This window comes from Gigantopelta aegis, chromosome 8, assembly GCF_016097555.1.
Source record: "Gigantopelta aegis isolate Gae_Host chromosome 8, Gae_host_genome, whole genome shotgun sequence".
NCBI classification, from domain to species: Eukaryota; Metazoa; Mollusca; class Gastropoda; order Neomphalida; family Peltospiridae; genus Gigantopelta; species Gigantopelta aegis.
The window spans coordinates 26211985-26235281 of NC_054706.1; the positions used below are offsets into that span (position 1 = coordinate 26211985).

General features: G+C 39.2%; 1 protein-coding gene across 2 annotated transcripts in view; it reads right to left on the minus strand.

The window, feature by feature from the left end:
- Positions 1-4579: 4579 nt before the first annotated feature.
- LOC121379871 (PDZ and LIM domain protein 2-like) overlaps positions 4580-23297 on the minus strand; it is a 40570-nt gene continuing 21852 nt past the window's right edge. Inside the window, exons 2-5 of one of the 2 annotated variants that reach the window (XM_041508530.1) lie at positions 14539-14690; positions 13805-13965; positions 10971-11022; positions 4580-6819 (exon numbers count right to left, since the gene is read on the minus strand). In XM_041508530.1, the coding sequence (XP_041364464.1) occupies positions 6816-6819; positions 10971-11022; positions 13805-13965; positions 14539-14690 (369 nt within the window). In that variant the 3' untranslated portion in view covers positions 4580-6815. The remainder of the gene's footprint in view (positions 6820-10970; positions 11023-13804; positions 13966-14538; positions 14691-23297) is intronic. The other variant, XM_041508531.1, reaches the window with a different exon arrangement.

Below are 23297 nucleotides of genomic sequence, written 5' to 3' on the forward strand. Positions count from 1 at the left end.
AAGCCAGTGTCCATCCATCCTGTTGACAGACCGATGCTCCATAACTGACGATTCTGAATAGGTAGATTTTGCCATGGTCTTGAGTGTACTAATATAACCTATGTATGTAATTATATCTGTCTGTCTGTCTGTCTGTCCTTTCTCTTTCCGCTTTCTTTTTCTCTCCGTCTCCCCCCCCCCCACCCCCCCTCTCTATCTCTCTTCTCTCTCCCCCTCCTCCCTATATCTCTCTGTTATGTCCTCTCCCTCATATGGTCTCTCTCTATCTATCTCTCTCTCTCCTCTCTCTCTCTCTCTCTCTCTCTCTCTCTCTCTCTCTCTCTCTCTCTCTCTCTCTCTCTCTCTCTCCCTCTCTCCCCCTCCCTCTCTCTCTCTCTCTCTCTCTCTCCTCCCCCTATCCCCCTCCCTCCCTCCCCTCTCCTCTCTCTCTCTCTCTCTCTCTCTCTCTCTCTCTCTCTCTCTCTCTCTCTCTCTCCTCCCCCCCCTCCTCCCTCCCTCCCTCTCCCTCTCTCTCTCTCTCTCTCTCTCTCTCTCTCTCTCTCTCTCTCTCTCTCTCTCTCTCCTCTCTCTCTCTCTCTCCTCTCTCCCCCCTCCCCTCTCCCCCTCCCTCCCTCCCTCCCCTCTCTCTCTCTCTCTCTCTCTCTCTCTCTCTCTCTCTCTCTCTCTCTCTCTCTCTCTCTCTCTCTCTCTCTCTCTCTCTCTCTCTCTCTCTCTCTGTAATGTTTTATCATAACCGTTTGCTACGTCGATTGTAAATTATATGTGTTTGTGGTGTGAGTGTCTCTATGAGTGTGTGTGTGTGTGTGGATGTGTGCGCGCGCGCGGGTGTATGTGTATGTATGTGTGTGTACCTGCGTGTGTGTGCGTGTGGTGTGTGTGTGGTGTGTGTATGGGTGTGTGTGCTTGGGTGTGCGTGGTGTGTATGGATGTGTAGGTGTTTGTGTGGTTGTATGTATATGTGAGTGTGTATATGCGTGCGTATGTATGTGTTTGTGTGTGTGTGCGTGTGTGTGTGTGAGAGTGCGTATGTGTGTGTGTGTGCGTGTGTGTGTGTGTATGTGTGTTTGTATATATGTGAGTGTGTGTGTGTGTGTGCGCACGCGCGCGCGGGTGTGTGTGTATGTATGTGTGTGTACCTGCGTGTGTGTGTGGTGTGGTGTGTGTATGGGTGTGTGGGTATGTGTGCTTGCGTGTGATTGCGTGTGTACTGTGTGTTTGTGTGTGTGTGGCGTGTGTGGTGTGTGTGGTTGTGTGTGCTTGCGTGTGATTGCGTGTGTACTGTGTGTTTGTGTGTGTGTGGCGTGTGTGGTGTGTGTATGGGTGTGTGGTTGTGTGTGCTTGGGTGTGTGTGGTGTGTATGGATGTGTAGGTGTCTGTGTGGTTGTATGTATATGTGAGTGCGTGTGAGTGCGTATGTATATGTTTGTGTGTGTGTGTGCGTGTGTGTGTGCGTGTGTGTGTGTATATATGTGTGTGTGTGGTATGGGTGTATTTGCGAGGTGCAGAATCGCATATTACATTTTACTAGCTCTCTTAAAACAAATCTCAACCTGTTCATTGGACCAGCTGTGAGCTTTTGTTATTGTTTGTTTGTTTATTTTTTAAAGAAATATTCTTTGGTTATTGGATGTTAAACTTTTGGTGACTTTTTAACACGTAGCCTCAAAGGAATGGGTGAGACGGGGGAAAACCCATGTGATAATACGTCCACCGACATTTCTATCTAAAACCTTCACGGAATATTAATTAGTTTCACATCTAGTCACACCATATTTATTTCTTAACAGGTCTACAAATTTGCACATTACTCAATAAAACAAATGTTTTGAAACATTATCGAAAGACGAGTAAATACGTATAAAACATTTCCTTCTTTCTAAAAGGTATTTTAATATCATTAACTAAGTTTTAAGCTGTATCCTGAAGCTGTAGTCTAACCGGACGCGAGTGATTATTTTAGAAATCATTGATTTCAATTGCCGCATCCTAACCGCACATATGCGACGCGACATATAAAGTACGCGTGCGGTTAGGATACAGATATTGAAATCAATAATTTCGAAAATAATCGCTTGCATCGCTCGTGTCGCTTGTGTCCGGTAAAGCTGTATACTACCCGGAAGTGTGCGACGCGAGCGACGCGATAATGTTTATATCCTAACCAGACGCGACCATACGGCAGTATCCAATTTTGAAATTATCTTCGACTGTTAAAATCGTCAAGTAAAACTGGTCTGATTGGTTAAAATAGTTTTGTCGATCTTGTCGCGTCGATTGCGTCCGGTTAGAATACGGCTTCCTCGCGCCAAACGTCCATATTTGTTTTTTATTCTTTGGAGCATCAGATCTGTAGAAATTAGTTCAGCAAAGAAATGGAGAGGGCCTCGTAAGTTGAATAACTTGTGCCCAATCCATTTGTACATTATATGCAATAAAATATGTTTCAATCAATCAGTCAAAGAACTAACCGGGTGCTTGATGTTCCTAGGGGTACAACGTTTAAAAAGGCCCCCCACTGTATTGAAAAGTTCACCAACAGGCATTATAATATGGTCACCGTCCTCTGAAACACCAAGGGAGTGAGATGTTACCCAGTGGTAAAGCGCTCGCTTTAATACGCGGTCGGTTTGGTATCAATGCCCGTCAGAGGGCCCATTGGGCTATTTCTCATTCCAACCAGAGCACAACGACTGGTATATCAAAGACCGTGGTATATAGTATCTTGTTTGTGGGATGGTGCATATAAAAGATCCCTTGCTACTAATAGAAAAATGTAGCGGGTTTAACATCCAATAGCCGATGATGAATAAATCAATATGCTCTAGTGGCGTCGTTAAACAAAAACACACTTTAACTGAAACACCAAGCCAAGATATTACATGTCCCACACTAACAATAAATATACTCTATCAAAAAAGAAACGCATAGGCGAAATATTCATGGAATTATCTGTTTAATACAAAGTGGAATAATTTCGTTATTTATTATCGTATCACAGTCAAATTTGACATGAGTATGTGACAATGTTCTTGCTATGGAATGACGGCAGTGGAGGCGTTTTCGTCACCAAACAGCGTCTCACGAGGGCGCTGAAATCAGTGCCTTGTGTGGCCACCAGCAGCAGCAATCACTACGAGACATCTTGGCATAGACTGAATGAGTCTCTGAATCCGGGCACCTGGAATCCTAGCCCATTCTTCCTGCAGTGCATGTGGCAGTTGCGGAAGCATCTGAGGCTCTGGGTCACGCTGGCGCACACGTCTGTCCAGTTCGTCCCATAGATGTTCAATGGGGTTGAGATCTGGCGATCTTGATGGCCATGGCAGCACATTAATGTTCTCATTCTGTAGGAAATCAATTGTTACACGTGCTGTATGCGGCCTGGCATTGTCCTGCTGAAAGAGTTCTCTCTGTCGATACAAAATGGGAAGCATGTGACGGCGAAGAATTTCATCCCGGTAGCGTACAGCTGTCAGGTTGCCTTGTTCGAACACAAGTTCACTTCTGCCGGTGTATGAGATGGCTCCCCACATCATGACACTACCTCCACCGAATCTGTCAACATGGGCGACGCAGTTGTTGGCAAAACGTTCATTGCGGCGTCTGTAAACACGTTGTCGTCCATCACGTCACTGTAGAAGGAAACGTGACTCGTCGCTGAACCATACTCGCCGCCAATTTCCCAAGTTCCACCCCTGTACATTCGTGCACCAGTGGCAGGACGGAGCCAATATACGGTCTCCTAGCCCGAAAACCAGCTTCTTGAAGTCGGTTCCGAATGGTTTGTGCAGACACCCTTCTCAAACCAGGTATGCGTCCAGCAGTGTTCGTTGCTGTGGCAGTTCGGTGACGCAAGTGCAGAACCCGGATGTAGCGATCTTGTGCTGCAGTTGTTATGCGAGGTCTTCCAATTCTGGGCCGGTCTTCAGCTGATTGAAACTGCTGGTACCTGTCCCAGAGATGTAAAATGGTGCTCTGATGGACGTTCATTTGGCGTGCGACTGCTGACTGCGATTCACCTTACTGGAGGCGGCCTATTGCAATGTTTCGATTCGGCAGGCTTAGTCTGGGCATCTTGTAACTTGTCTACGTCGAAATGGAAATAAGGCATCATTGCGAGCATTGCAGCTTTAAATACCCATCACTACCACAATATTTTACCTGAGTTTCACGTACATTCACCAAAATCTGACCATTTCACGCCGAGTTCCTGCAGTTGTCGCACGTGTGTTAAATTTGTTTTAGGGTGCATTTGGGAATGCTGTCCCATTCAGCAACATTGTACAAAACCCCGATATGTTCTAATATCAAACACTTTTCTTCTTTCCCTATCACCTATGCGTTTCATTTTTGACAGAGTATATATTCACTGTACAGTAATTTACTTTGATAACATTGTCTTTTTTAGGGCCTTTTGTAATTGGGAAAGGTGGTGCTCACCCCCTGCACTCTCCCTCTTGAATCGTCGCCTGGGACATACTTTGCAACTGGAGATACCGTACTATGTTTTTAAAGCACCATTGCTAGCCAACACATATTCTACACAAGCTGAGCTGCAACAAAAACAACAACGCTTGTCTTATAAAAAAAACACATTTTATACAAAGTAAACAACATATGAAACATTCCACATCAACTGACAACATGTTCGATCATAACAATTATTAGTAGTAAGATAAGAGTGTACTTTTTTCGTCAAGACATGGTTTAACAAGAAGATATCAGCTTGCAAACAGTGCTGGTACAAAACTGAAATACTGTTGTCAATACATATAATACTATTATCGCAATACAATACGAACATGATCAACAGGATACATATAGGTAATATTTATTCAAACATACCTATAACATTTTTAGGTAACATATGTATATATCAGTCTCACCAAACTGCAATACATGTATATCTGAATGAAAGTTTTATAAGTAAATAATGTTTTGAACTGTAAAACATTTAACATCTAGGCAGGACACAAGCAACCCTAATTTGTGTGACAGCAGTTGTAGTGTAAAGATTTAAAGTGACAGACCCTAGTTTTTAAACACTACGGCGTAGTTTTCACAATTAGAGCCGTTTGTTTTAATTGAAATCAGTCATCACTTTAGATTTTATTCTTTAGATTATTCATTACCGTACATCCGGAGTTTTGTTTCTGGTCATCATGGTGTTTATAATACCACGAAAGGCTATTTTAATATTTTTAAAAACACATCTACTTCGGAGAAGTAATGGTTATGGAGACGAGCTCTAGTCGATTTTTAAAAGGTGTGTACTCGTTTCAACGTCACAGACTCTTGTTTCACTATGTTGTAACTTTATCCAAATGTGTCACATGTGTTTAGATTAACAAACTTAGAGTCCATTTTCAATGGGGGTTGAAACTAGGGTATGCGACTTTAATTTATGAGGCGTCCATCGAAAGGAGTTGTGAACTAGGAGGAGATAAATACTTATGACTGGTGTAGGTATCTTAAGCAATAATAAAAGAGCTAGCAGTTGTCGTCATATTTAATTCAGTGTATGACGTCAATATTCTGAGATCCGCCTTCACTAATCAATTACCAATAACAATGCAGGTGAACACGCATTATACAATTCTTCATTCCTGAATTTCAATTAGCTTTAATTTGTATAATTTGATATTAATTTGTTAAGAAATATTTTATTTACATACAAATGTGGGTGGGTTTTTTTTTACAATGCTATGAAAGTTGGTATGAGTTTAAAGCTTAAAAATGTTTTACACAAGTTTTAGCATTATTTAGTTTATAGTTACATGCCAATTCATCGGTTCCATTTTGATACAAACAGACTATAGCATGCAGGACAAGAGAATTTAAACTTAAAATGAGATAGAATTGAGTACCTTACAGGGACGTAGCCAGAAAATATTTAGCATTATGCACGCCGCTTTAATGGGGAAACTTAATTACTGAAAAAGGGAAGAGGATATTTTATAGAACGATTACAGACAGCCTGGACTTATTCCCGGATTTTATTGCATTACGTGTAAAACTAACTAACTTCAATACAAAGGCTACTATACACCTAGTTCAGACACGTGTGCAGTTGGGTGGGGTGAGGGTGGGGGTTAAAACCACTTCTTGCTCCAAGAGAAGTTTATTTTTATTTAAAATATTTTTCTGAGAGAGCATAACCCCCATCCCCCCCCCCCCCCCCCCCCACACACACACGGAAGCTTCATTCGCAACAGTCTAGACCCCCTGCTTAATTACCTGCGCATGCGACTGAATGGTTCGTAGATGCTACAGGCATCATTTCATTTTAATTATTTAGCTTTCCTAACATTTGAAACGTGAGGGTGCGTGTGTGAGGGGGGGGGGGGGGGGCTCCAAATACCATGCTGCACGGAAGAGAGGGTACCTTCTGAATCAATCACTGTTCACAGACATGTTAAGGTAAGATTCACGGTGCTCTTGGAAACTGGAAGCAGTCAACTGCAAGAAGATATTTAGATTTCCTAACATTTGAAACGTAAGGTGGAGCTACAAAAATCATGCTACACAGAAGAGAGTGTCCCTTCTGCATCAGCCCCTGTTCACAGTTTGGTTCACAAATCTCAGACAATATCATGTTAACTTCAGCCAGGTAAGATTCGTGGTGCTCTGGGAAACAATTGAAAGCAGTGAAGAAGAGATTCGCTTTATTGCTGATGGTAGACTTGGTCGCTTGGATGCAAAGGAAGACTGTGATGGTATGCTTACTGAAGCAGAATTCACTCTGGACCACACACACACACATCGCTGGACTTCCATATCACGGCGGCTCTGGCTTAGAAGGTGATGGGTTCTAATCAGCTAAAAGAAGGAGAAAAAAACATATGTCTTGAGTGATGTTTAGTTACGTGCGCTAGTTCTTGGCTTGATTCAAATATGTGTACTGTATGTTTAAACCCATCCCAGTATTTGTAGTTTGTATGTAATGGCTGAAATGATATTTTTGTAATGTTATATTTTATGTCATTCATTGAAATGTTTACAGTTTGTTACATCATCTTGTGGAGAGGCATTTATATAGGCGTATTGCCTGTTTGCCGATCCACTTCATTTAGTTGAATAAATATGGTTTAAAAAAGTTTAGTTTTGACATAAAACAAACCACATCCCAAAATCAGCATAAAAACAATAGAAAAAAGTAATAATATATATATATATATATATATATATATATATATATATATATATATATATATATATATATATACATATATACACACACACACGTGCAAGCAACATAAATTATAAAATGAGTAATGAGTAATGATGAGTATTCGTTAAAAGTATCAAAAAGACAAACAAAGAAAAGAACTCAATATAGTAGTTAAAACAATGGCAGCACAAATAAAACAATAAGCTATATACAGTTAAAACAATGGCAGTACAAATAAAACAATAAGCTATATACAGTTAAAACAATGGCAGTACAAATAAAACAATAAGCTATATACAGTTAAAACAATGGCAGCACAAATAAAACAATAAGCTATATACAGTTAAAACAATGGCAGCACAAATAAAACAATAAGCTATATACAGTTAAAACAATGGCAGCACAAATAAAACAATAAGCTATATACAGTTAAAATATTATACATAAATCATCTCATAGTATATAAAAGGGATTTGCGATATTTAAGAATGCTATGGTTGGCTTTGGCAGCTAAGATACAAATGCCATTCCCAAGATGCTTTTGGGCACCTGCTATTGTCCGACTTCCGAAAGTACTTTCTACACGATAAAACTAATAGTTTCTATACCGCTTTTGACTGAAACATATTACAAAAATATAACTTGAAAGGGGTTGCATGATAAAAAAAAAAAAATACCAGGTTACTACGTTTTGATATCGTGGTTATTTGGCTCGGTTCGATAACGGTGTAACAGGCTAACTAAAGCTCGTCTGTTACACCGTTATCTAAACCTCGCCAAATAACCACGATATCAAAACGTAATAACCTCATATTCTATATGTATCGAGAATAGCAAGCATTGTTTTGATATTGACGGAATTGTTCCTGCATTAATTCATTACTGAAAACAAACATACTAAGAGTACTGCTAAAGCAATACATGTCCCCTGCCCGGCTCAACAAATTTTCGTATCTCGTAAGTTCAAGGACCATAACTCTGTAATAAAATTAGTAAATCGCCATAAACGTCTAAGTTGATTTGTAACAGTATATTATGATAAAGCAATACACAAATTTCAGCTCAATACTTTGAGGAATTGAAAAAAACACCCCACAAACCAACAACAACAAAAAAACATCCAGAAAACTAATTTTCATATCTTCTAAATTCAAGGGCCATAACTCAAAAATGTGCATATCTCAATAAAAGTCAAACTTGATCTGTAACAGTATATGATAATGCTACAGGTAAACATAACATTTCAGCTCAATATCTTGAGGCATTGTGAGAAAAAAAAGTCCGAGAAATTACATATAAGACAGACGTACAGACAAACGGATAGACAGACAGAAACACTGAGATGAAAGCTACAGTTCTCTCTGGTTGTACCTGTAGGGGACTAATAACGCCTTGTTCCTTGTACTGCAAACCACGCCTGTCATACGGAAACACTGCTTTTGATATTAAATCACAGAATATATTTTTTCACGCGACGTCGTTCCGCGTGCTGATCCCGCGCGACGTGCATATAGCGCTAAAAACCGCGCAAACGGAAAACGGCCATAATACATGGCGGGAAGGGATTTAACTAATGGTACGCCGCACTTCACTGGAAAGGTTAATGTTAAATATTATTTTGTTTAACAATACCACTAGATCACATTGATTTAACAATCATCGGGTATTGGACGTCAAACAATTGGTAATTCTGACATATAGTCTTAGAGAGGAAACCCGCTACATTTTTTTCATTAGTAACAAGGGATCTTTTTATATGCACCATCCCACAGACTGTATAGCACATACCACGAACTTTGATATACCAGTCGTGGTGTACTGGCTGGAACGAGAAAGGCTAAATGGGTCCACCAACGGGCATCGATCCTAGATCGACCGCGCTTCAGGCGAGCGCTTTACCACTTGGCTACGGCCCGTCCCACTTCACTGGAATCATTTATTATCAATTAAAATATATGTTAAGAATTAATTGTACATACGTTTTTGACAGGGACTTGTTTTTACAATGCATTTAATGCAGCAACTTTAAAAACAAACTGCTAGCAAAAATTATTGTTCTCTAACAAAGAAGATTACCATAGAACTATACAATATCAAAAAAAGTAACATTCTGACTTATAATAATAAATCAAATATGGTAAATATGCAGGTAAATGCTTAGATAAAAACCACAATGACCCCACACAGGTAAGAAGGCCGAATCGTAATTAATAGGCAACTATTATTTCAAAGACACTTTCACACGCTTTGGAGAAAACAAAATTATTATTTTTACTTCAAATAATGTAACATGCAAAAACTCAGAACAATAACGAAAACAAACTACCCACCCCCACCCCCACCCCCCAATTTGTTTTTTAATAAAACAAGAAGAAAAAATAAGAAAGTAAGCAGAATATAAACGATAAAGGGAAACTTTAAAAGTGTATTGTTACTATACTAAAGACCAAAACAAACTCAAATCATATCATTAGAATAAGTTTACTACATTACAAAAGATTAGTTCTCTGAAATAATAAATGCTATATCAGCCTGTACTTCTTAATCTCTTCTCTAAAAAAAAAGTAAATTTAATATCACAGTTCTAAATTATATTCGCGTTTCTTTTTGTTGTTGAGTATAGTTATGTGTTGTAGATCGACCGTAGTAGGCTATCAACACGTCATTTCCCTCACTCGTGTAGGCTTCCGCCTACGTTTGGTGAGTCTCAGCTACAATCCATGTTTGATACCTAATTAATTGCTATTTTTATACAACAAAAATCGTGGTATGTACTACCCTATCTAATTTTATCACATGAAAAAATTATTTCTTCTGTCATTCTCCATCTGGTGTAGCAGTTCACTACACCATGTTAAAAAGTAAAGTTTGTTTTATTTAACGACGCCGCTAGAGCACATTGATTTTTTATCTTATCATCGGCTATTGGACGTCAAACATATGGTCATTCTGACACTGTTTTTAGAGGAAACCCGCTGTCGCCACATAGGCTACTCTTTTTACGACAGGCAGCAAGGGATCTTTTATTTGCGCTTCCCACAGGCAGGATAGCACAAACCATGGCCTTTGTTGAACCAGTTATGGATCACTGGTCGGTGCAAGTGGTTTACACCTACCCATTGAGCCTTGCGGAGCACTCACTCAGGGTTTGGAGTCGGTATTTCGATTAAAAATCCCATGCCTCGACTGGGATCCGAACCCAGTACCTACCAGCCTGTAGACCGATGGCCTGCCACGACGCCACCGAGGCCGGTACACCATGTTAAGTCAACTAATAACAATTGAAAACAATTAAAAAAAACCAAGAAAGAAAATGAAAATGAATAAAATCCAAAACAGGCATGGCACTAAATGGTATTCAAGGGAAATATCTTCATACAGTGTGGAAAACCGCCATGCAAAATGACGATGACTGCGCATGCGCGGAACCCATTTAAGACTTCCTCTGCAAAATGATGCACTAATATCACACGTAAGGACAAAATCATTTTAGAAACAATAATAAAGTAGTCAGCCTTTCCTTTTTTAAATATATGCACATTTTAAAAAGCTTTTCAATTCTGCTATTGAACGAAGTACAATACCTGCAAAAAATATACTAAAGCTATACTAAATATCGCTGACGAAGATGCATTGTGTTAAGAGTTGTAGTTTTACTGTTTCCTTGTTGGTGAAGGTGCTGAAGCCAAAACAAACTCCAAAATAACAAGGAATGGAACAGCATTAAAGCAAAGCCAGGGTATTGTTAAAACAGCTCGAGATGAGAACCCATGCCACGGATGAATGAAAGCAACATTACCTGGCTTGGGGATAGAAATGTTCAAATACTTGATCTTCGGATGTATGGGTACCTGTGACATAGTACAAGTCTATACAAAGTCGTGACATGCTAGTTTTCAAGTCAATTATTATATATAATCCCATACAACGTTGTGACACGCTGGTATTTTACTTATGTTATAAGCTTTAAAATCAATTATTTTAAAGGGACATTCCTGAGTTTGCTGCATTGTAAGATGTTTACGACTAATAAAATAGTTCTACGATTAAACGTACATATTACATATATTTTCTTCTTCAGAATATCAGTGTCTGTATATTCAATTTGTTTGTAGTCGTCTTAATATTTGTAAGAAGCCCAAATTGGATTTTGTCTTTAAATAATTTCGTACGTACGAAAAAATAATATTTTAGGAAATAAAATGAAATTTAACCTAGTACAAATATTAGAACAATCTGAAACACGTTTAATATACAGCCGCTAATATTTTATGCAGAAAAATATATTTGATATTTAATTACAATCGTTAAAAAGTCTCTGTTAGTCAATAACATCTTAAAAATTGAAGCAAACTCAGGAATGTCCCTTTAAGTCCATACACAGTCGTGATAAGCTGTTATTTTGCTTACAATATAAGCTTTCAGGTCAATTATTGTATGTCCATACAAAGTCGTGATACGCTGTTATTTTGCTTATGTTCTAAACTTTCAAGTCAATTATTATATAACGGATATTTCATGTTTTTGTCAAATATGATTTATATCTCATCGAGTGAAGTTTGCTATTATATCTCACGAGTCGCGCAGGCGCGACGAGTTTGATAGGATTGCAAAGTTCATGAGATGAGATATAAATTATATTTGACAAAAAACATGAAATTTTCTATTTATTATATAACTTTTGGCAATTTACCTTTATTTTTAAAATGCCAGCAGCAAAATAGTTCCGGCTTTTTTACAATGAAGGTAACACTTTCTACAGTAACGTTAACACAGTAGTGAAATTTTCACTCTAAAATGTGTTATCGTCACTGAGTGATTGATAACACTTATTTCACTGATATTTTAAGATATTTCACTAAATGTTATATAATAAAAATCCACACAAAGTCGTGATAAGCTGTTATTTTGCTTATGATATAAGCTTTCATGTCAATTATTATAATTCCATACAAAGTCGTGAGACGCTTTTATTTTACTTATGGTATAAGTTTTAAAGTCAATTGTTGTAAGCCCATACAAAGTTGTACAGTGCTGAAATTTTACTTATGTTATAAGCTCTCAAGTCAGTTATTATAAGTCCATACAAATTCGTGATACTTTCAAGTCAATTGTTGTCCATACACAGTCGTGACATGCTGTTATTTTACTTATGTTATAAGCTTTCAAGTCAATTATTGTAAGTCCATGCAAAGTCGTGATACACTTTTCAGTCAATTATTATTTTGCAATGTTTTCGAAGGTGCTATATTGTATATACACATATCAGTGTTATAATATTATCGAACCATGCCACAAACATGAACATTAAGATATGAGAGTAATTAAAGTAGTTAAGTTAATAAATCCAGATTTTGGAAATGTAAAGTATTTTTAATTATTACAACTTTTTTACCGTTAAATTACACATTACTTTCAGCGTCTAGTTCTAGATACATTATGAATTCAGTTCATTGTGTTTCTGGTCGTTTCGTAGTTTGTAGTACCATAACTCCAAAAAGTTAAAGATTGTTTTGTTTAACGACACCACTAGAGCACATTGATTTATTAATCATCGGCTACTGGATGTCAAACATTTGGTAATTTCGACAATTATAGTCTTAGAGAGGAAACCCGCTACCTGCCTCCATTAGCAGCAAGGGACTTTTATATATGCACCATCCCACCGACAGGATAGCACATACCACGGTTTTTAATACATCAGTCGTAGTGCACTGGCTGGAATAAGAAATAACTAAATGGGTCCACCAACGGGTATCTTTCTTAGACCGATCGCGCAACAAGCGAGCGCTTTACGACTGGGCTGCGTCCTGCTCTACCATAACTCAAAATGCATAATAAGTATATACCTCTAGAACTGGAGATGTGTTTAGGACAGACTCAAGACTTTGGAAACGTTTCCAGAGTTTAACCACATGCTATTTTAATGGACAATAAATCATTAAAGTCTCGAGTCTACATTTTGAACTTTTATGCATGTATTAGAGCCAAGCGCCACGTCCTACGAAGCGATCTTAGGACTAAGATCACCGTAAATCCATATAGGGTGAGTATGCACTCCAGGTGATCTTAGTGCTAAGACTGTTTCCTGGAACGGGGCCCTGGTCCAGATGTTACCCAGATGGGAAAGCTAGTGTCTTGTTATCATTGATCATCCTACCTGATTCTGTCTTTGGGTCTAGATTTTGAACTTTTCTATTAGAGCCCTGGGCCCAATTTCACAAAACATCGTAAGCCTAGTTTTGCACGTAAACGTAAATCTACGACTAAACCACAATTTTTATTACTATTATAGTTCAACAAATATAGTTAGAAGTACACATATTTCATTTTATTTTGTCTTTTAAAATACTCCAGCTTCCGTAATGATGTAATTCTCTGCGTGAAAATTATGCCAAACATGTGTAAATGAACGACCGGTATAACTGCTTGTAGCAGACGTAAACCTACGATGTTTAGTGAAATGGGGCCCTGAAAAACATCTGGACCAGGACCCCGTTCCACGATGCGATCTTAGCGCTAAGACCATCGTGAGTGCATAAGACACTAAAAGAATGCTTCGTGGAACGGGACCCTTGTCTAGATTTTGCTCAGATGGTTAAGCTAGTGACTCGTGTTTTCTGATCAGCTCACCTGCTTCTGGCGCCTCTGTAAAAAGCGAGTCGGAGATCCTCCTGAAGGACCGGGACTGAACGTTGGGGTTGATGAAGCCTTTGAAGGTCGTCGCCTCGTCGACGGGCGAGTTGGAACGTTGCGTTTCGTTGGATCTGTCGATGCCAGTTGTTACAGCATTGCTGGAGAAAGAGAGATTGTCATTTTAGTATTAGTATATAATTGGTGATTCATCAACTCTTTGCCAATTATAGGGTTATGGATATATTTAAACAACTGCAATAATTTGTGATAGTTGTGAAAATTTAGTTATTTGAAAATTATAATTCACTGTGGCCAAAGTGTTGCTATTAATTTTAACCTGCCCATCTGTCAGTGCTATAGATCTATACCACAAATTGCTTTATTAGAAAGAACTCTTTTTTCATATGCATGAAAAAAAAAAAAAAAAAAAAAAAAAAAAAAACCCCAAACAAAGCAAACGTAATTACCCCCACCCCCAAAAAACATAACAACCCTACCCTTTAAAAACCTAAGAAAAGGAGAGAGAGAGAGAGAGAGAGAGAGAGAGAGAGAGAGAGAGAGAGAGAGAGAGAGAGAGAGAGAGAGAGAGAGAGAGAGAGAGAGAGAGAGAGAACAAAAAAAGCAACAAAACAAGAAACAACCTCCCCTTAAAAATAAATAAATAAATACGCACAACCCACCACCCCTAAAAATAAATATATAAATATAAATTAAGCAACAAAACCCGTTACCGTTGCACACAGAAGTCGAGTTCATTTCCGGCTCGGATGATCTCCATCTTGGCCTGCTGATGGTCGAGGTAGACAGCGGGCTCGTGACCGATCTTGAGGATTCCGTCGCCTGGCCTCATTCCCCGCCTCTCCGCTATGCTCCTGGCTGTCACCTGGAATATAATAATCACGTCATCAGTGGAGAATCGGGATCAATCGTTGATCCAAAGGATGAACTTCGGAGTGTTTTGTGGGTAAATCTGCTTATTTAAAGGGATAGACCCTACTTTCAGCCCATGAAAATGCTCACAAAGTTCAGTTAATCTACAAACCCGCAACACACATATGGATAAGGTTATAACACAAGAGAAACTAAAGTATGTGATATTTAAACAGGGAAATACCTTTTTAAAAATAACTAGAGCGTGTCTCGTTAACCATTACTTCTCAGACGAACGTGCGTTTTTAGAATTAAGAAAAATGCATTTTGGGGTATTACAAAAACCTGGATGATCAGAACCACTTCAGGTGTACGAAAATTAATATTCTAAATACTACAATGTAAAATTATCAAAAACGGCTTTAATAGTGATAAATACGTCGTAGTGTTTAAAAACTAGGGTCTGTCACTTTAAATAACAGCAAACCACCAATTAACCCCTTCCCCAGAAATATCGCTGACGATTAGGGCCAGTGGTGTTCCAGTTTCGCTGTTGTTTAGTTCTAGAACAAAAGTTAAATTTGGTTTTGTTTAATGACACCACTGGTGCACATTAATTTATTAATCATCGGCTATTGGGTGTAAAACATTTGGCAATTTTGACTTGTACTCTTCAGAGGAAACCCGCATTAGCAGCAAGATATATTTTATATGCAGTTTGTTATAAACAGGACAGCACATATCACGGCCCTTGATATACCAGTCGTGGGGTACTGCATGGGACAGGGAAAAACCCAATCAAGAGTATGGATCCACCGAGCAGGTTTGAACCTGTGACCAAAGTTCTAGAAAAATGCTGTAATCTGGTGTATAGAATGTCACAGTTTTATAAAACCTTCAAAAGTCCTGTGACACATTTAGTGTTTGACCTCGGGCAAGGTACTTAGTAGTAATATAACAGTAATGACCCCCCCCCCCTCCCCCCCCCCCCCCAATGATTATGGTCAGGTTACAGCCTTATTAATACTTAGTACCCAATAGCTCTTAATTAAAACAGAGGTGAGGTGTTATTAGGCCAGTTTTTAAAATTTAGTTGGTGATCGTCCTCCCCCCCCCCCCACACCCCCACCCCCCCCCCCCAAAAAAAAAATGATAGAAGAGGGAAGGTTATTATTTAATTGTTAAAAATGGAAAACACTCTACCAGGCAAGAACTTCACCGCGCGAACTAGCATTCTTCAATATTTCGGGATCGGGACATAGCCCAGTGGTAAAGCACTCGCTTGACGTGCGGTCGGTGTGAGATTGTCTCGCTTCAGCCAGTGCACCACGACTGGTACCATCGAAGGCCGTGGTATGTGCTATTATGTCTGTGGGATGGTGCATATAAAAGATCTCTTCTTGCTAATCGAAAAGAGTAGCCCATGAAGTGGCGACAGCGGGTTTCCTCTGTCAATATCTGTGTGGTCCTTAACCATATGTCTGACACCATATAACCGTAAAACAAAATGTGTTGAGCGTGTCGTTAAATAAAACATTTCCTTCCTTCCTTCCTTCCTATTTCGGGTAGGTGGCAGGGGACGCTCAACAACTAATTTTTATGTGGCCTTACCAAACATTTATTTACGAGTGACCTTTGGTGCTTTAACCCAGTGACCGTCATGCTTTCATTTCTGGGTTGCCATGCTTGTTATAAAACAAAGTGAAGTTTATGGGTTGCTTTGTATACGAACAATTAAGAGTAATCCGCCATGTCCGGTGTGTCATGGTTGTAGAAACTCATGCCTGGTGTCCTAGTTATGATTAATTATGTAGGACACATAACGGCAGAACATTCCAAGAGTCGAGTTTGTGGGTCAGGACCCATATTCACAAAATATCGTAAGCCTAGTTTTACACGTAAACGTAAATCTACGACTGAAGAGCTATTCACGAAACAACGAAAACGTAAGTTACGTGTAAAGTTGGACGTAAATATGAGTGCCTCAGGTTGCAACTAACGCTGCACGTAAGTTGTGTACACATAATAAATCAAGCACGATCGCCGTTATTTACTATTATTTACGGAAACTAGCAGTATTTCCAATAAATGAAGCAGTTTGCGATGGCGAACGCGATATTTTTGTTCGTGATCGAACGGATGTTTTTGACTCGGCCAAATTCTCCTGAGTTATCTTTTCCTTTTTAAGAAATGTCCTCAAGTTCGTACCAAAACGCGGATACCCACCAATACCAAACTGCCATGGTTCACTGTTCGCAATGTTATTGTTAGCAGACGACAAACAAAATTGCGTTTTGCGCATTTGTTATTTACTCGGTAGCCATCGTTTCTAATGTGTTTTTATTAATTACTCCAGTGAGAGTGTTAAATCGTAGATTTACATCCAAATAAGTTACGTTTACATTTACGACCATCTTTGAGAATAAGGTGCTTCTTGCACGTAAACGTAAATCTACGGCAGACGTAAGTGCTAGTCGTAGACGTAAATTTACACTTTTTTGTGAATATGGGTCCTGGCCCTTATTCAGAAAGAAAGAAATGTTTTATTTAACGACGCACTCAACACATTTTATTTTTGGTTATATGGCGTCAGACATATGGTTAAGGACCACACGGATATTGAGAGAGGAAAACCTGTTGTCGCCACTTCATGGGCTACTCTTTTCGATTAGCAGCAAGGGTTCTTTTATATGCACCATCTCACAGACAGGGTAGTACATACCACGGCCTTTGAGATAACAGTCGTGGTGCACTGGCTGGAACGAGATATAGCCCAATAGGCCCACTGACGGAGATCGATCCCAGACCGACCGCGCGCTTTACCACTGGGCTACGTCACGCTCAGGCCGTTATTCAAGGCTTAGTATGACCCAGAGTCCATATAAGTAGCGTTTATATAAAGTATTGTCAGAATATATTCTAATTGAAAGCATCAAGAGACATATTATGTTCATTATAAACCTGCATATATATTGAATGAATGAATGAATGAATGAATGTTTAACGACACCCCAGCACAAAAAATACATCGGCTATTGAGTGTCAAACTATGGTAAACGCAAAAACAATGTGATGATCAACACCAATATAAAAATTCAAGATTTAAATAAAACCAGTGTAAAGAACTGTGCAAAAATACAAATATCACAGATAGATACTGACTTTTACTCAAAAGTTCAATTTGTGCTGTACTGGCCATTCTCAAAGAGAATGTTACACCACTGCACCACGGTGAGGTTACAGCACGCGCAGGGGCATATATATTGAAGTTAAAACAACATGAGTGTTATTGATTCGGAAGGGTTTTTTTTTTATTTTATAACATGGATGATAGTAAATATATCACTGTATATAGTGTGTCACATCGGAATCATCGCACCAAAATATGACATTGATTATATCTCAACAGAAAAAAAGACCCCACAAAAAACCCACACACACAACACAACAAACAAACAAAAAAACCCACAACCCCCCCCCCCAAAACCCACACACACATGAACACACATAATACCCGCACACACACACGTTACACACGCATACATACATACACACACATACACACACACACACACATACACACAGATACACAGACACAGACACGCACACACATACACACACATACATACACACATAAACACACACATACACACACATACATGCACATGCACACATATGCACATATGCACACACGCACGCAAACGCATGCACATACACACACACACACACACACACACACGCTCACACATACATACACACACGAAGTACCTTCGCACGCTCGTGCGTTATACAAAAAACGAAGATTTAAAAAAAAAACCAAAACAAATGAAATCAAATGTTCATATACTGTAACTAATTTAATTTCAAGCATCAATTCTCGCCTATGGACAGGTGCGCTCTACCTACCGTCTTGATTCGGAAATTCAATCGTTTCACTGAAACGGTACATATACTTTAAATTTCGTTAATGAATCCAACATGTGGCAAATGGGCAGTCTTACTGTATGACTTTTAGAAACGATTTGTAGAACACAATTCAAATGCAATGTGAGAAAACCTAAAGCATTTAATCTCCAACAATTGTGCAATCTGTTATGAAAGCTTTGTTCTGTTGTTGTTTATCGACTCCACTTGAGCACATACTTTATTAATTATCGGCTATTGGATGTTAACCATTAGGTAATTTTGACTGAGGAAACCCGCTACATTTTTCCATTAGTAGACAGGATGGCACATACCACGGACTTTGATATACCAGTCGTGGTGCACTGGCTGGAACGAGAAATAGGCAGTTTGTAATGAATAAATGACCATGAAACCATTAATGAAGAAAGCCGGCTATTGGATGTCAGAGATGTGAGACTCTGGTAACTATGTTTAAAGTTTGTTTTTATTTTTTACGACACCAGTGGGGACACATTGATTAATTAATCATCGGCTGTTGGCTGTCAAACATTTGGTCATTCTGAGTCGTAGTCATCAGAGGAAACCCGCTACATTTTTCCTAATGCAGCAAGGGATCTTTTATATGCACTTTCCCACAGACAGGAAAGCACATACCACGGCCTTTGTCCAGTTGGGATGTACTGGTTGGAACGAGAAAAACCCCCAATCAGCTGAATGGATCCACCGAGGTGGATCGATCCTGCGACGCAAGCACCTCATGCGAGCACTCAACCGACTGAGCTAAATCCTTCACGATAACTTTAATGATTCAGTATTTAAAATGTATTTGTATTGTTTTATTTTAAATCTTTCTCGGAGATTTACCTCAATCGGTAGAGGTAGTACTAAACCAAATAACTTCCGGCTGGGTCAAAGTTGGAGATGCACCCAACATTTGATAGAGAAGTGAACACCACAAGTTCTGTGATTGGTGATAAATGTGAGTGTGTTGGTTGTAAAAAGAAAGAAAGAAAGTTTCATCTGGGCAAAAAAATGTGTGCAATTTAGTACCACTGTGTCAAGTAGCCTTGTGCTTGAAACATGTATGGGGTATCTGTTAAAAAAAAAAAAAAAAAAAAAGTATTCCATTTTTGTGCTAACTTGAGTAGTCATAGACGCTACACATTATCTCAGAAATGAGCAGCTTCACCTCCAATTTTTTCTGATTCACTTTAATGGTGAGGGTGGTAGTATTTATATCTGTGGCGTTTATGTGGATTGATACGCTGCAGGTGGGAGTTTTAGCCACATATTACTATTGTCGTCTATGGGATTGAATTTGGTAGTATACACCCTAGAGGGCTCGCCTGAAGTGTTTGGATCGTAGGGTCCAACATCCTCGAACAGTATGGTTACCCATAATTGGTATATCAAATGCAGTGGTATGTATTGTCCTGTCTGGGGGAAAATGCATATACAAGATGTTTGGATAAAGGAAGCGGGTTTCCTCTAAGGCTATATGTCAAAATTACTAAATGATTAATCAATGTGCTCTAATGGTCTAGAAATTACAGAGGTAGGAGGTATTTCTTTCCAATACCCTGACTATATTTAACGAAATAAAACAAAACATGTTGGCTTTTTTTTTATCTATCTATTCTATCAGATCAACCAGGTATGAAAATATTTCTTTTTATAAAATTCTCCTACCTCTTCCGTAGGACAGAGCTCTAACCAAAAATCGCCCGCTAAAAATCGTTTACACAACTGACCCCGTGGAAACGCACCTATAGCGAGACAAACGCACACACAACTGTAACCACTTTAAAGAAAAACCCGCACAGATGATTTCCAGAACCAGGAAATAATTACCCCGATAAAAAGTAGCGCCACAGCTATCATGTTAAGCACAATCGAAATACATGCGAGCCCGTAATTTTGCCACGAAAGCCGTATCATTACTTAACTTTATCTGCAAACACGTCTGCATGTATTAGCAGACGAAGATCGGGTTCATGAGATGAAGGTCGGGTTCCTAAGATGAAGGTCAAGTTCCTATTGCATCGCGCAGTAACAGAAGAGCAAAAATCATTGGTTTTAGAATGACAGCCGCGGTGGTTTGTAATGTGCCAGTTTGGCAGCATGCATGGCAGGGTCAGGTTGGAGTCTGTCGTGGTTAATACAGTTTCTGGGAAGGAAGCCAATAGTAAAGTCGCATTAAAGCAATGTAGTCTGGTAATACAAGACACCACCAATAAAGACAAGTTAATGTTTCGTATTTTCAAGTCAGTGACCGGGCCGGTAGGAAGGTTAGTTGGAAAGGGGAAGTAGAGAGCTGTTCCTTAGGTGGGTTTTTTTTTTGGTTTTTTTTTTTTTTTTTTTTTTTTGGGGGGGGGGGGGGAGGGGTCTCTTTTTCTTTTTTGGGGTGGAGTAGGTGAGGGTGTATGTGTATCTTCGGTTGGCTTTACACGCTATTTTCTCATATTCAGAGCACAAAACTATCAATGTTTTAGATAATAGTTTCCAGTTCTTTTCAAGCTGTTTCTTTCTCATATACAGTATGACCGGAAAGAGGAAGTAGACCTTACGGATACCTCTTTTCCACTAGTCCCATTTCAGAGACATATGACCAATATCGCGAACGTTTTTAATATTTAGAGTAGATCATCTATAGTCCATCCCATCATTCTATTAAAATGTTGTTCTTGTAAATAATTTCAGTTTGGTTTGATATAAGAAGAAAAGTGAAAGTGTTTTGGAAATAACAAAGAAATACAATTTGTGTGTAATTTACAAATCAATCGGCTCGGAAATAAATAACTTGTAGTAAATTACATAGTATGAAAAAAATTAAGAACCGTATTTAAAGATCCATTACTAGATGCGTCTAATCTAAATCACCGAGCAAATTTAAGTTTTCGTCATATCGACGCTACGAGGGAAGACTAATGCCGTATGTCATTATCTCTTCCTACTCTTCCGTCCGTCTGTCTGTCCGTCTCTCTGCTCTTCCGACACACCCTTTGTCTACGATTTAAAGCACATATTTTGCATTTCCAACACAAATATTTAAACGCGTAAGAGATGTTGACTGAACTGTGTGCTGGGGTGCTGTTACCCAAACATTCCTATGCTGATAAGGATATTAACCGATTGCTGATGAACCAAGACAAACCTGCTCGAGTGAGTGACAAGATTTACAAGTGGCAACTGGGCATGCTGGTAATGTTTTGTTTCCAGAGAATTAGGCTAATGGGTCTCTAGGGAGAGCACATTCTAAGAGACAGAGATATTACATATACACACTGTATATATGGGGGGAACAAGGAAGGAATGTTTGATCACACGACACACTCATCACTTTAATTAACGATTATATGGTTAAGGACCACGGAAATAATTAGCAAGGAAACTCGCTGCCGTTACACCAGTCATGGAGCACTGGCTGGAATGTGATATAGCTCAACGGGCCCACCGATGGGGATCGATCCTAGATCGACCGCGCATCAGGAGAGCGTTTTACCACTGGGTTACGTCTCGCCCCTATAATCTGAGAAAAATTAATTCACAATCATTTCATCAACTTTAATTTATGTTACACCCCTTTCATCTCCATGTTCCTCGTCTTTGCAAAACGCCCAATACACCAAACATAAAAAGACAGTATAGCTGACAGTGCACCATTCAGTGTCTCTCTGGCGTGGTCAGAGGTTGTACCAACGGATAGGCCTACTTGAACAGCTTTCTGGTCGAAGCACGCCAGAAATTACCCATACCAACACCCAGACACTCCATCACGGCAATAGTATTACCCGATTTAGTTGAAAATCTAGGATTGTTCTGAAAAGAGGGTTCACATGGAATACCTAACCACAATATTCAGTACAGTTTCAAAGCAAACCAAATCTTTGCCATGCCTATATGTCCATTCAGGGGCGGGACGTAGCCTAGTGGTAAAACGCTCACCTTAAGCCGATGATATAATAAATCGATGTGCTCTAGTTGTGTCACTAAAAAAAAACAACTTCAACTTGATATATCCATTCAAAGTTTAGGCATGTCCATCATAGGTATTGACGGAGACACTTTCTTCTCCCACTAATGACTTTTTTTTCAATAGAATTTGTATAATTGTAGACTTGCTTCTAAGTACATCTAATGTAGAAAATGTCCCCGGAGGCCCAGAGCGGTCAATCGCTTATCGCCATCGTTCAACGCACACGTTTGTTAGAGTAAACAGTTCAAAATCCCTAGAGAAAGAAGGGATTCGAGAACATGCTTCTAAGTTACAATGCTCGAGAGAAGACGTATATATGCAGGTTTACTTCAGACCTCTTTTTCTGGATTCTGTACTGCCCAGTTACTATCACCAGACGGCAATGGGGTGGAGGGCCAATTCACAAAGCTTTCTCAAGCAACACAACATCGTCCTTGCATGTATTTTTGCACTGCACTGCGGTTCTTGTGTGATTTTTGCATTGCACTGCGGTTCTTGTGTGCGTTTTGCATTGCACTGCGGTTCTTGCACGAATTTTTGCATTGAAATGCTAGATGTCAAAGTTGCAGGTGTTTATTGAATTATGTCTCAGGACCGTACCTAACCTAAAACAATTGACCGGGGAGATTGGTGAATGGCTGTATGAACCACGCCAAATGAAATTCAAGGCTTTTTCAAGGCTGGAAGCTGTTCATTCGTTTGTTTTATTTAACGACGCCACTAGAGCACATTGATTTT